Below are 16,195 nucleotides of genomic sequence, written 5' to 3'. Positions count from 1 at the left end.
ATACACTGATGCTTCAGAAACCACTGCCCCAGACAATACATTTGAGTCTTTTCATGTTTGCCATTCACTATGCAGGCCCAATCATCATCTGATATGACACAGCATGCACAAGGTACCCAAAGAATGAGGTGAATTTATAAAACAGCCCTTTGGTACTTTATTAAGGAAATTACCTTGTTTATACTTCATGTCAGGCTTGCTTTATATCCACTATAATCAAATATAATTTGATGATGTTCTAAATTGATTCCTTAATTTAGCACTCTTATCCCCCATATGAAAATGAAACTGGGATAAGCTACTACATTAACTTTGACTTTTAGATTTTCTCCTTTCTTATTATTTATTTTTAATTTTCTATAATGAAACAAATACATCAGAAAGCAACAAACTAATTAAGGGATTGAATAAGATATAACAAACAAAAACTGTAGCATCAGGTGGGCTATGACCTAGTAGGCTAAAACTTTTAGTCGGGCAAGAATATAAGAAATCCAATTACTTCTTCAATTTCCAGAAGATAGACACTTTACCACCACTAATTGGTAATCATGACAGAGCACATCAATAGAACCTGTAACTATCAGTGGTTGATGTTGAATTTGACGGGAAGAGGTTTATTTCTTGCTTTCTCACTTTCCAATTCAACTCTCCATATAAAAATTCAAGTCATTCGGCCGGGCACGGTGGCTGAAGCCTGTAATCCCAGCACTTTGGAAGGCCAAGGCGGGAGGATCACGAGGTCAGGAGATAGAGATCATCCTGGCTAACACGGTGAAACCCCGTCTCTACTAAAAATACAAAAAATTAGCTGGGCGTGGTGGCGGGCACCTGTAGTCCCAGCTACTCGGGAGGCTGAGGCAGGAGAATGGCGTGAACCCAGGAGGTGGAGCTTGCAGTGAGCCGAGATCGCGCAACTGCACTCCAGCCTGGGGGACAGAGAAAGACTCCATCTCAAAAAAAAAAAAAAATTCAAGTCATTCAAGATTAGTATATTTCCTATAATCTAAAAGAAAGGTAATTTTTATTTGGAGAATTATTTCTCAACATAGAGTGCTGCCTTATGCTTATTCTCTTGCTTTCTTTTCCCTAAAGAGGACTTTCTGCAAAATAAAACATGTTAATAAACACAGAAAAATACATATTCTCAGTGGCAGTTTTTCCTTTGAATGTTTGTTTCTTTGAAACTTTCAAAGTAATCATTTTTTTAAAATGTGACATTTGTTAAATCAAGCTATTATTTGTTAGTAAACATAAGAGAAAGGTAAATAGAAGAGAGAGTAGACGGAAGCAAATTTGACTTTGAAACTCTGAAGTGAAGGGACAAGGGTCATATAAGTCAAGGCATGGTCAGTCAGCCTTAAAGAAAACATTAACAAGGAGTACCTGGCCCACAATGTACAGCAGTCAAGACTTTAGGATCTATTATGTAACCTGAGAGCTTTGATTATCTATCTCAGGCCCATACGAGCAACTTGATGCAAAGCTTTTCATAAGGGTTTTTTGGATCCATCTATACTGAAAACACCACTGACAGTCTTGGTTTGATATCAGAAAATTTACAATTGTCTTCTTGGACTTCCTTCACTACCCACGTGCTTTTAGAAACCAAACAGTACATTTGAAAACATTTGGAAAAACACTAGAATCCCAAAGTAAATAATAAGTATATATTGAAATATTTTTTTCCTGTTGCTTTTTCCTTTACTTTTGATTGAATTATTCCTACTGATTCATTTTAACTTTCCAAGGGAAGCTGAAGAAAAATTACATAAGGGAATATTTCATTTCCAGTTATCCAAAATCATAAAAGCGTATTTTTTACTTTGACTTCTCTATCTAAACATTTCTACAAAATACTAATGTGTATTAACTACTAAAATACTGAAAATATTTCTAGTATGGCTAGAATTAGGACTCTAAATAAAATGAAAATTTTAGCAATTTTTAAAATTTCTTACAATAGCCACCAAACCTTGCAAGATATGTATTACTTTAAATTAAAATCAGGAAATTAAGAACAGTTCATCTACTATTTGAAGCATTATATACAAGGAATATAAAATACTATGTCAATTTCACTAAAATAACGATTTGTGTGAAGACATTTCCCATTGCTAGAATTCTTCTCCACAAGTAGAAGCCATCTCCTGAGGTATCTCTTCTATCATATACAGTGAAGCTGAAGACCTAATTGAATATATGGGATCCTACCTAATTACTACAACTGACAGAAATAGTTTTCCTTATATTATTGTCTTTAATTTTCCTTATCCACAACCAGATATTAAGAAGGTGGTAAAGGGGCAGATATAAAAAGAAGAAAAGAAAATAATATCGTTATTCCTTATTTCTTCATTATTTCTCACAAACACAGATAATTACAATGTATCCTATTTCTCTATATAAAAATGCATAAACAGTGAGACCAAAATAAACAAAATTAATAATATAAGAATAATTAAAGTAGAAAATAGGAAACTTACACTCTCGGGTATTGTTGGGAGTCCAGTTACATCAGGGGCAATGAAGTAGGAATGCTAATCAATACAAATAAATCACATATGAAAAAGATAATTAAAACCGGTAACATATAATTTGTAATGAAAATCAGAAAAAACATATTGAGTAAATTAATAAATGCCATGGACTGACATTCAGGATTTGTTGAATTTGAGAGATTCTTAAATGAGTTAGCAGGTTTATATGAGATTTAACAATTACATTACCATACAAAAAGTTAAGACTTGGTTAAAAATATTTGACCTTAAAATTAAAATAAAAATAAGGAAAAAGTGTTAAGGCAAAAAAAGAGTATATTACTGAAAGGTTTATTTTGTACATATATACATATATACGTATGTGTATATATAGTATATAGAGACATATACACCTATACATACATATAAACATATATATTATTAAAACACATTTAGTTGAGGTAGACTGGAAAAATTAAAGCTTGCTAACCAAATATATATCAAAATCTATTAAGATTCCTGAGTTTCTATGGTAAGTCACAAGAAATCTCTTTTGTAAACATCAACCACCCTATTATTTAGCAAATAGCAATAAAACATAATTTTTCAATGTTTAAAACTTCTTAAACATGTAGTAATCCCAAAATATGATTGTTACACATCTGCCAAATATTAATTAGCTTCTATAATGTTCAAAGAAGTAAAACAGTTCATCACAATACTTACGTAAAGAATACATTGTGTATATATGCCTTCATGTTTCCCACAATGTTCCCAAATTTTACCACCCAGAATCAAAGTGCAATTTAATCATCAAAAAAGTTTTATTTTCTGTTCATATTAACCTCCAAAATTATTTTAATATCTTAATCACATAAGGACATATTTAATACTATCTTATTATTAATGATTAGAAAAGAAACATTTTAGCCAATATTTGAGCACAGTTAAACTAGTCTGAACAAGGCTAGTTAACACAGTCATAATGTATAATTTTCCAGGGTAGAAGAACAATAGGAGATAAATCACAAGATCTTTTGTGATCTTGGGACCAAAAAATGTGACAAATCTCGTGCTGTGAATATACTTTAAAATTACTACTACTGAAAATGGAGAATATGTAAAGATTTTGGTCTCTATAACCTACTTTTATTTGGAATAGTTTTTAATAGTACTATATTTCATAAAACTACGCTTTAAAAGATGGTATAAACAGAAAATATTATATATTCCAAATGATTAATTTTCTTAAAAGAGTCAAATTTACCATTTCCCAAAGGGCTGGAGTGAAGCTTAAAGGCATAGTGAAATAAATGATTATTTTTCCTATTTAATAGCGATTTTTAGAAGCCAATGTCCTTTTAACTCACCAGTACTAGAGCAGGCTGATCTTTCAGAACTTGCTCACAGGCAATAAATATCTCTTGGTTCTTATAATACATGAGAGAAAAAAATGAATATTTTACTTTCATGGGAGAAGCTTACACAACAATTCGCTGTGTAATTGAGACAAACCCATGTAGCCAAATTAGCCACTAAAAAATACTTGAATAATACTAATTATAAATATTATTTTAAATGCTGATTTGCTAATTTTATGCTAGAAAAATCCTAATGAAAGTATTTTCATATTACAAGAGTAGAGAATGCTGTGGATATTTAACGATTTTGAAATGTTTCAAAAAAGCATTCTCATTAGACATTAACTTTTTATAAAAATCTCTGATTACTAATGGCCATTATCCACTTGTACAGGAACAAAAACTTCCATAATCATCCATTTTAATCTTTCATCATAAAACTAAAATCTCCTCTAGTAGCTGAAGACAAGTGTCCTAGTCCCAAATTTGTCACTTATTTAACAGTGTAACACCAGATACAGTACTTGAGGAGTCTGTTATTGAAATCAAATGCAATTAATTATTCATGGTAAACAACATAACAGCTGATTTTATCAATACTTAAGATATTATAACTAGGCCGGATGCAGTGGCTCACGCCTGTACTCCCAGCACTTTGGGAGGCCAAGGTGGGCAGAATATCTGAGGTCAGGAGTTTGAGACCAGCCTGACCAACATGGTGAAACCCCATCTCTACTAAATATACAAAATTAGCCCGGTGTGGTGGCGGGTGCCTGTAATTCCAGCTACTCAGGAAACCGAGGCAGGAGAATCGCTCAAAACTGGAGGCGGAGTTTGCACTGAGCTGAGATCACGCCATTGTTTTCCAGCCCGGGCAACAAGAGCGAAACTCCACTTCAAAAAAAAAAAAAAAGATATTATAACTTTAAAATAGGTATACAAGACTTGAAACTATCAGACTATTAATTCAAGTGTGTATAAGAAGGCTTAATTATGGAAATAACTATTATACATAGGAACAGAACACAGCCACTCAAATTCCTTTGACAAGATTATTTCAGCTACAATTTAGCTATTTCAGAAGAAAGTATTTTCTCCATATGAGATGAAACTTCAATTTACTACCAACCAACACCTGAATAGCTCTTCATGGTATATCTAGATACATCATTTTATTTGATTACCAAAACAACTTTCTCAAAAGTTGACATGCTCAATTTCTCAAATGGAAAAAAAAGGATCATCTAAAGAGATTAACTTTCTTGACTAACATTACACACTTAGTGACTGTAACTTAACCCAAAATCTTCTAATCCTACGTAAAAAGGGGTAAAAATCTTTAATTTATCGTTCTTATTAATAAAGATAAAGTGTTTCAATAGTTGGTAGTTTTGAGATGTATTTTTGTAAGGTATTTATTTACTCCTGAGCAAATACGATACTCAAATTTAAAGGGAGAACACATTTGTATTTCTCATTAATGCCACCTCCACGGTCTTAGCACCTTTATTTTCCTTAACTCTTTAAGAGTGTTAGAATAACTTTATAAATATAACACTTTCAAAGAAAAGTTACCATTTTTTGGAAAATCCCAGGCTCTTCTTTATTCTCCTTGACCTTTCCCTTGGTCTTTCTACTGTATTTCCACTGACTATAAACCTTGGATTCTTTGGGCATCAATGACCTACAAGTCTAAGTTTCTCCTTAACTGCTCTTTCCCCCAATTCTTTCACTGGATCTCCTTTCCTTTTACCTATAGCCTATTTGGGCAATTAGAACTTAGCCTCTGCTCTGTGCTCTTCTATATTTTATCCTTTAAATAGCTACAACTACGTCTGCTGCTGACTCCCAAATTTGGGTTAAAAATTCCAGGTTATCCTTAGTTTTTTATCACCCAGTCTACAAATGACTATTAAACCTTTCCACTCTGACAGTGTGCAACAAAAGAAGATGCAGACATAAAGCAGCAGAGAGGGTCACAGGAAAGAAAAAACACTGCATTAAGTTGTATGACAAGAGGTTTCACAAAGTTGAAGACTGAGCAAGTTCTAGACTAACAACACAGTCAACAAAGAGGCTTTAGTCCAAAAGGAAAGCATGACGTTCATTCAAGAAGCTGAACAAAGCAATGTGACCAGAATAGAGGAGGAAAATTAAAAGTTGGATTGAATCTAAAAAATGGATGGTCCTGAAAGCCTGGCCAAAGTTTGGACAAATTCTATAGAAAATGGGGAGCTACAAAAGGTTTTCAACAGGGGACTTTATAGAGTGTAAGTTTCATCTGACAGTCTTTTGTAGAAATGACTGGAAGGAGAGGCTCTAGACTAAGAATTCTTTGAAGTACTAAGCACTAGAACTAAGGTGCTAACCACCTTAGTCTACTACTAATAGTAGTGGTTAAAAAATGGAATAATGTAAGAGAACACTACTATCACATGAAATCACAGGATGAAATTTGCTCAAGACACATAGACGAAGGGAACAGAATAGAGAACCCAGAAATAAACCCAAATACTAACAGCCAGCTGATCTTCGACAAAGCAAACAAAAACATAAAGCAGAGAAATGACTCTCTTTTCAACAAATGGTGCTGGGATAATTGGCTAGCCATATGTAGGAGAATGAAACTGGATCCTCATCTCTCAGCTTATACAAAAACCAACTCAAGATGGATTAAGGACTTAAATATAAGATCTGAAACTGTAAAACTTCTAGAATATAACACTGGAAAAACCCTTCTAGACATTGGCTTAGGCAAGGATTTCATGACCAAGAAACCAAAAGCAAATGCAATAAAAACAAAGATAAATAGTTGGGACTTAATTAAGCTAAAGAGCTTTTGCAGGGCAAAAGGTACAGTAAGCAGAGTAAACAGACAACACACAGAATGGGAGAAAATCTTCACAGTCTATACATCTGACATCCAGAATCTACAATGAATTCAAACAAATCAGTAAGAAGAAACAATCCCATTAAAAAGTGAGCTAAGGACATGAGTAGACATCTCTCAAAAGAAGATATTCAAATGGCCAACAAACATATGGAAAAAAAAAAAGCTTAACATCACTAATGAATCAGGGAAATGCAAATCAAAACCACAATGTGATACCACCTTACTTTTGCAAGAATGGTCATAATCAAAAAATCAAAATACTTTTGTAAACATCAGCCACCATATTATTTAGCAAACAGCAATAAAACATAACTTTTCAATGTTTAAAACTTCTTACACATGTAGTTATCCCAAAATATGATCCTCACACATCTACTAAACAAATATTAAACTGATCACATGATCACTGCATCCACGTCAATAACAGATGTTGGCCTGGGTGTGGTGATCAAAGAACACTTCTACACTGCTGGTGGGAATGTAAACTAGTACAGCCACTATGAAAAACAGTGTTGAGATTCCTTAAAGAACTAAAAGTAGAACTACCATCCGATCTAGCAATCCCAGTACTGGGTATCTATCAAGAGGAAAAAAGTCATTACATGAAAAACATACTTGCACACACGTTTATAGCAGCACACTTCACAACTGCAAAATTGTGGAATCAACCCAAATGACCAGTAATCAACAAGTGGATAAAGAAACTGCGGTATATATATACATGATGGAATACTACTCAGCCGTAAAAAGGAATGAATTAACCACATTTGCAGCGACCTGGATGAGACTGAAGACTATTATTCTAAGTGAAGTGCCTCAGGAATGGAAAATCAAACATCATATGTTCTCACTGATATATGGGAGCTAAGCTATGAGGACGCAAAAGCGTAAGAATGATATAATGGACTTTGGGGACGTGGGGAGAAGAGTGGGAGGGAGGGTGAGGGATAAAAGACTATGAATATGGTGTAGTGTATACTGCTAGAGTGATGGGTGCACCAAAATACCACGAATCACCACTAAAGAACTTACTCATGTAACCAAATACCACCTGTACCCCAATAACTTATGGAAAAATTAAAAAATTAATTAATTTTTAAAAAGACAAAAGTTATTACCAAAGAAAATATAATAAAGATAACAACTTCCCTGTCTCATAAAAACACAAAAGACTTACTATTATATATACTTTGAGTTAGCTTTTCTCTCATTTTCTCTTGCGACATTATATTTTTTATTCTTTATTAGGAAAAGTTTATTATTTTAGAAGAAACAAAATTAATATAAATTTTAATAGTCTAGCCCGTATGCCAAAACCATGAAGAAAATTAATAAAAACATCCATATTTTATGGTTTTGAACTTTAAGCATTTACAAAAACTCCCAAAACATGAGTGTTTTTAGATATAGATGGTACACTTCATTAAAAGTTTCAATAGTACAATAAATAATCGATCCCATCGCAGGCTTGTTGTCTGACAAACAGCAATTCAATCATATTTCCAGTATTTTGTGATTATACTAGAAGACATATTACTGTATAGGGAAATAAGATGAAACTTTCACCCAGAATTTTTATCACATATTTATATGTTATATGTCATTTTCTATTCTTACTAAGTACTGTTTTCATTTTAGGAGGGTTATTAAGCATGTGTGTATATTCCTTTATAATGCACGGATTACACCTGAAAATCAATGTTCCTTTTTTTTTTTTTTTGAGACGGAGTCTCGCTCTGTCACCCAGGCTGGAGTGCAGTGGCACGATCTCGGCTGACTGCAAGCACCGCCTCCCAGGTTCACGCCATTCTCCTGCCTCGGCCTCCTGAGTAGCTGGGACTACAGGCGCCTGCCACCACGCCCGGCTAATTTTTTGTATTTTTAGTAGAGACAGTGTTTCACCGTGTTAGCCAAGATGGTCTCGATCTCCTGACCTTGTGATCCACCCGCCTCGGCCTCCCAAAGTGCTGGGATTACACCCATGAGCCACCGGGCCCGGCCAAATCAATGTTTCTTAAAAGTGAAATATCCTCATAGATTTGGTTACTTTTAGTTTACAATAAAATTTTTTAAATTCAACACACTTGATATATCAAGTTATGATAATTACAGCATGTTAAAAAGACACAATATTATCACCTTGTTATGTTAGTACTAGCAATGAAGTCTTCCTGGAAGCAGAGATGACTTGATAAAGAATTGCCTGAAGGTTCACATGCTCTTAACGAAATTGAGACGTAGCTATGACTCCCAAAAACAATTACTGATTGAATACTTACCACACTCAAATTTACAGGAGTATTTGCCTTTGGTACTGGGTGGTTATACAGTGATTTGAGAGTTTCATTCAAATCATTTTCCTAGGGCAAAAGAAAAAGTACATTTTATAAAGAAAACATATACCAAGCAACTGCAATTAAAACTACTTGATAAAATAGTCTACTATGGCTTTTCATATTAGACATATTTTATATAAATGTTTTCCACAGAAACAGTTCAAATACCTGAAATTCAAATATTTGAGTCTAATAAATATGAAAACATATTTATATCCCTTTATCCAGAAGAATAATGGCAATATTTCTATTTAGTATAAACGTGTATTTGAAAAACTTAGTTATTATAAAATACACTAATGCTATAAAAGGAAATTATCTAAATCATTAAATCCAATAAGAACAACTGGATTGAATAAAAATAGTAATGCAACTTTTTATCAGATCACAGAGTACTCTCATTTTCCATTTTCATTTTAAAATCCCAAAGCAATTTTTAAGGAATAGAAACAATTTAAGTAAGATTATTGCACTGAAATGCAATGTGGAGGTTATTCTAAATAGTTCTTTTCTACATTGCTACTGGCCACTACTTGACCCACAATAAATGGGATTAAATAAAACATACAACAAATCTACTTCATAGGATTTGTATAATAATAATATGCCTTGATGTGCACCCTCAATTTTTCTGCATCACATACTACAAATCCAGTAATAAATATGCAAAGATTTTTATAGACATAACTACCCTTATTCTCTATTTTCATGTTGGAGAGAATAAATCAAAGGAAAAGGCAATTGTTTAGAGAAGTTAGCAATTTGAATAAGTTTGGATACGAGACATAGACTTCTCACGATCTTTCTTATGCCTTGTCTATCCACTTATACCAAAACTTAATAAATCAGAACTCTGTAACTACTTTCAAAAGTATTCATTCAAAACTACCTATTTGAAGTACTCTTCAGAATGACATAAAAAGACCAAAAATAATGTATTTCTTGATCATTTAAACAACGAAATGTATCAGAGAATACTGCAGATAATACCAATCCCTTTTGTAAAAGAGGCTCATATGGTTATGTTTTAGAATTACCTTGTAGAAGGACTGTGAAATAAACAATTTACCTCTTGGACTTTTAAACAATGAAGCATACCATAGAAAATTGTGGATCATATTGATAATCTGTTTATACAAAATTCTTATAGGTACAAAAATTTTTAGACTAGCTTTTAAAAATTCTTTGCACTTTCTTACATTGATCAAGTAAGGATAACTTGAACTGTAAAAGTTACTTAAATAACCTATGGCACTGAATTAGAAATGAACAGAAAAAAGTACTACAATTACAGATTTATTTTCTGGTTTAATTAATGCTATAAACTTATTTCTTCCTCAAATAAAGAACACAAATGGAGCCTCCCCTATTTCCTCTTCTCAGAAAGACAAAATTATATAAATTTGCTCAGAGCTATTTTCTTTTATGTATTCCAGTATTACTGATGGTTTCAGGAAAAAAGAAAGATACACAGTATGGAGATAATAATTTATCAGTAAGAGTTACTAAAATTACTAAATAAAGGAAAAGTATTCAAAATTTAGACAACTAATATAATTAATGTGAATTCCACATGTACATTCACAAAAACAAAGAACAAGAAATTATCATGAATAATTTAACCAGAATTCTGGTTTTGACTTTTCATTGCAAAAAAATAAATAGTTGTATTTCCAGTTATTTTCTTAGGCAAATGAATGTACAGCTTCCACATAAAATTATTCAACTGTAAAATGATGTTAAAATATACTTCATAGAATTAAGCAATCAACTATATAGAGAAAAATATTTATATGCACAAACACATACACATAAACAACTAGACTTTTGACAAACATTAAAACTTGCAATTACATTATAAAAAATTGGTTGACAATTTTAGAACAGTAAAAGGACTACCTTAATTAATAACACATTTAAATCCTATTTATATAAATAATACCTCCCTTACTTTCCAAGTGACAGAATTGATTATCTGACTTATAAACACTGTACTTTAATCAAAGTCACAAGATTATTAGAAAATATAACTTAGGCCGGGAGTGGTGGCTCCCGCCTGTAATCCCCAGCACTTTGGGGGGCCGAGGGGGGTGGATCAAGAGGTCAGGAGTTTGAGATCAGCCTGGCCAATACAGTGAAACCGCGTCTCTACTAAAAATATAAAAATTATCCAGGCGTGGTGGCACATGCCTGTAGTCCCATCTACTTGGGAGGGTGAGGCAGAATAATCGCTTGAACCCGGGAGGTGGAGGTTGCAGTGAGATGAGATCGCACCACTGCACTTCAGCCTGGGTGACAAAGCGTGACTCCATCTCAAAAAAAAAAAAAAAAAAAAAGAATTTAAATCCAGGATTTCAGGGTTCAATCAAACCACATTGCCAAAGGCCCAGTTACCTCTGTATTATCAATACTGCATTAAGTTTCCTGGGAACATTTACAAAGATTTTAATTCTAAAGTGACCACACTCACCTTTACTTGTGACCACCACCACTTAAGGCAAATGAAGGATTTCAGCTGATTTATCAAAATCACTAATTTTTATTCTTACAAGCTTATTTTCAAATATAGTCTGAATCCATGTTTAACATAGTGCCTGTTTCGCCATACTGGGCAGACAGAAATGTCTATACCATTTTAGCTGAACTGTATCTACCAAAGCTATATAATTTTTAAAAATTAAATAAAAACTCAAAATACTATGCCCGGGAGGATATTTTGCTCCAGATTCAGTCAACAGAACTTTTAAAACAATATAAAGAAATAAATGATCGTATACTGAAAAGCTGAAAATAAGCTTTTCCTATGGAAAAATTTAGAGTGAGGGAAATAACATTCTGTCTCACTATATTCCTATTTTAAAAATTTCATCAACAATTTTGTCTATGATTGACGTTAAGGCACGGGCATACAGAATCCAGTGAACAAAAAAGTCACAATAGCTGGATATTAGTTTCTACAATTATAAAATGGAGAGCTAAAAACTGAATATTAGAAACTTTCTAACGTATTTTTATTTATTCTACACCTTTTGACTCAATATCTATTTGCTATGGGAGACACAGAGATAGCACAGCTCCAATTCTCAATTATTACTTTAGTTGTGCAGACACAGAGTTACAACCCAGTGTAACCTACAGAAAGCATCACCTAACTTAACCTGGAGAGTCAGGAAAAGTCTCTAGAGAAGTACTTGTGCTGAAATTAGGTTTGTTTCAACAGATAGCTACATTAACTCTTTTTTTTTTTTTTTTTTTTTTTGAGATGGAGTCTCGCCCTGTCGCCCAGGCTGGAGTGCACTGGCGCGATCTCGGTTCACTGCAAGCTCTGCCTCCTGGGTTCATGCCATTCTCCTGCCTCAGCCTCCTGAGTAGCTGGGACTACAGGCACCCGCCACCACACCAGGCTAATTTTTTTGTATTTTTAGTAGAGACGGGGTTTCACAGTGTTAGCCAGGATGGTCTCAATCTCCTGACCTCGTGATCCGCCTGCCTGGGCCTCCCAAAGTGCTGGGATTACAGGCGTGAGCCACCGCACCCAGCCCATTAACTCTTAAAAGATAAGTATTCTACCAGTAACAATTAGTGAGTGGTCTGTAATCTATCACAACTGTATAGAGTTATGTTCTGGGAAATTTAAGCGGCTCAAAATAATTAGATAGTATATTATGTGCAGCAGATGAGTGGGAGCAGATTAATTTGAAGAGAAGGTCAGAAGCCAGATCATAAAGTTATTATATGTCATGCTGCATACAAGTTTAAATTTTATTCTGAGAAAAAGAGGAGACTATGAAGAAATTGTAAGCAGTGGAATAAAATCAGTTTTCAGAAAGTTCATATTGAAGAGAAAAGAGTGGTATGTAGATAAAGAGTGTGTCTGAAATACCCATAAATAGTATCTAGAGAAAAGAGAACCAAGAATATAACATAAATAACACCAAAACTTTAGGTGTAGATGGGCAAAAAAGGCCCAAAAGAGAAGCTGAGGACATAAGTAAAACAAAGAAGAGATAATGTCAGGGAAATCCAGAAAAACACAATGTCAAGAGTGACAGAGTACCAAATAAGAATTTAAACAGATAACCAGAGAATGGAAAGTACACCCTAAATGTAAAAATTAATAGACAATAGACAATTATAAAGAATTTTTAAAATATATTTTATTTCAATTAAATTGTATCAAATAGCATATCTAATATTTTAGTAAATTAGCTCTTGTTAAAAACATCAAAGAATGGCCAGGCTTGGTAGATGGGAAGCAGAGGCAGGAAGATCCCTTGAGGCCAAGAATTTGAGACCAGCCTAAGCAACATAGTGAGACTCTATCTGTACAAAAAAATTTAAAAAATTAGCTATCTGTGGTGGCACACACCCATAGTTCCAGCTAATTGGGAGACTGAGGTAAGTGGATTGCTTGATCCTAGGAGGCTGAGGCTACAGTGAGTGATGATTGTACCACAGCGCTCCAGCTCTGGGCTACAGAGCAAAGACTCTGTCTCCAAAAAAAAATTTTAAAAAAAATTAAAAAAAAAAATCAAAGATTAAGCGAAAAAAAATTAAAATCATTATTCCAGAGAATTTTGTTCATTCAAAAGCAAACTTCAGCTTTTATTTCTATTTTTTAAGAAAAAAAAGCATAAAGACTTTTATTGAGAGCTAAAACTATAAAATTCTTAGAAGAAAACATATGAAGAAAGCTTTGAAAGACTGGATTTGGAAAAGATTTCTTGGATATGACAGCAAAAGCACAGGCAACAAAAGATAAAATGTAGATAAATTGGACTTCATTAAAATTAAAAACTTTTGTGCATCAAACAATACTATCAAAAGAACAAAAAGGCAGGCAAACCACAGATTGGGATAGAATACTCGCAAATCATCTATCTAATAAGAAATGAATATCTGAATATATGAAGAACTCCTACAATTCAACAACAAAAAACGCAGCATGATTTAAAAATGGGCAAAGGACTTGAACAGACCTTCTACAACTTTTGACTCAATACCTATTTGCTATTGAGACACAGATAAAAGAGTTCCAACAAGTACTTCTCTAGAGACTTTTCCTGACTCTCCAGGTTGACTTAGGTGATGCTTGCTGTGTTCCCAGAGCATTTATCCTGGGTTGCAATTTTCTGTCTGCACAATTAAAGACCTTCTCCAAAGAAGATATAAAAATGGCAAGTAAATGTCCAATATCACTAACCATTAAGGAAATGCAAATTAAAACCACAATACACCACTTTGCACACACATTACGACACTATTAACCAAAAAAGAAAAGAGAAAAAAAGAGCAAGTATTGGCAAGATTGTGAGGGAAACAGAACCCTTGTACATTACTGATGGGAATGAAAAATAGTGTGGCCACTGTGGAAAATGCTCTCATGATTCCTCAAAAAATTAAATGCAGAATTACCATACTACCCAGTAACTCCACTTTTAGGTATATACCCAAAATAATTGAACCCAAGGGCTGGAACATTATTTGTACAAACATTTTCATAGCTGTATTATTCACAATAGCCAAAAAGTAGAGGAAGCACCCCTCAGTGTCCATTGACAGAAGAATGAATGAACAAACTGGGGTGTATTCATATTCAGTCTTAAAAAGAAAAAAATTCTGACACATGCTACAACATGGATGAATCTTGAAGACATTATGCTAAATGAAATAAGCCAGTCACTTGGCAAATAAGGACAAATACTGTGTGAGTCCACTTATATGAGATACATAGACTATTCAAATTCATACAGATGATACAATGGTGGTTGCCAGGGATGGTGAGGGTTGGGGAGGAATTAGTAGATACTGTTTAATGCATACAGACAGAGTTTTAGACTGGCAAGAAAAAAAGATGTATGATTGATGATTGCAGATCAACATTAATGTACTTAATGTCACAAAACTATCCACTTAAAAATGGTTAAAATGGTCAGTTTTGTGTTATAAATATTTTACTACAGTTTAAAAATGGGGAAAAAATAGCTTACCAGTTCCTTAGCCAAGTAATCTGCAAGAGTATTTAGAAGCTTGTAATACACTTCAAACCAGGGAAGGTAACTGTAAAATAATTATTTTAAAATGTATATACATAAAATTCAGAATCAGAAAACAGACAATATAAACATTTAATTCATATTAATTCAAATAGGTTAATCCTGGAGGTCAAAAAAGAACTATACCCATTTTCTTTACTTTTTCAGCAAAGTTTTACATATTATTTATTACTAGTTTTTATAAAACAAATCAGAATCTAGAGTTCTATTTAAAAAGTTGTTCATTACATACTTCTATTTTATATCAGCAATAATTAAAATTATTTTCATGGCATTCAATAAAAGCATGCATAAGACACAACTTAACCATTGTAAAAAAATCATATAAAAACTAGTTTTAAAAAGCTTTTAAAACAAAAGATATCAAAAATATCTCCTTTTAATATGTTACTGGAGTATATAATACAACAGAACTATGTGTTTTTCAATTCTTCAGAAATGTTGTTTAAGAATGATGGCAAATTTCAAAATAACTCAATACAAATATCAAAAAGACTATTCTAAAATTATAAAAAATTTTAAACGACTTTCATATATCAAAACCAAATATAATTCAAAATTTAATTCATTGTACTAGATAAAACTATAATTTTTATGATAGCTAAATATTAAATCTAAAAATCATTTATATAAAACAAAATCTATATTCCTTATTAAAAATTAAAATATTAGTATATTTTTACATGTCTAAAGATTTTAATGTTACACTGTACACTTTTCATGTAGAATAAGAGGCAATCACAAAATACACTGTTGTTAATTATCAATTGACAAATACTCAAGACTTTTCTTCAAAGCATTAATACAACATGCTACTTTTAAGAGAAAATATTGTGATGCTTTTACTACATAATTGTACACAGATTAACAGTACATACACATAACACGTAAAATTTAAAAATCAGTAAGTAGAATGTAAAAACAGAATTCTACCAGGATTTTTTTCATATAATGTCTGATTTGTTAGTGACTGTGAATGATGCCATTTGAATCAGAAACTGAAAGTAGTAGTAAAAGAGGAAGTTAGGTAAACTACAGTATCTTTACTCAGCAGAATATTATAGAGTTA

The 16,195-nt window shown here is 32.8% G+C and overlaps 1 protein-coding gene across 4 annotated transcripts in view; it reads right to left on the bottom strand.

Moving 5' to 3' along the window:
* DENND1B (DENN domain containing 1B) overlaps window positions 1-16,195 on the bottom strand; it is a 269,661-nt gene that overhangs the window by 133,709 nt on the left and 119,757 nt on the right. For 2 of the 4 annotated variants that reach the window (XM_058430627.1, XM_058430628.1), the window contains exons 6-9: window positions 15,061-15,130; window positions 9,014-9,094; window positions 3,851-3,910; window positions 2,487-2,540 (exon numbers count right to left, since the gene is read on the bottom strand). In XM_058430627.1, the coding sequence (XP_058286610.1) occupies window positions 2,487-2,540; window positions 3,851-3,910; window positions 9,014-9,094; window positions 15,061-15,130 (265 nt within the window). The remainder of the gene's footprint in view (window positions 1-2,486; window positions 2,541-3,850; window positions 3,911-9,013; window positions 9,095-15,060; window positions 15,131-16,195) is intronic. The other 2 variants (XM_058430629.1, XM_058430630.1) reach the window with 1 other exon arrangement.

Source organism: Hylobates moloch, unplaced genomic scaffold, assembly GCF_009828535.3.
Source record: "Hylobates moloch isolate HMO894 unplaced genomic scaffold, HMol_V3 SCAFFOLD_18, whole genome shotgun sequence".
Taxonomy (NCBI): domain Eukaryota; kingdom Metazoa; phylum Chordata; class Mammalia; order Primates; family Hylobatidae; genus Hylobates; species Hylobates moloch.
The sequence above is the reverse complement of the archived record's forward strand: the minus strand, read 5'-3'. Positions and strand labels throughout refer to the sequence as shown.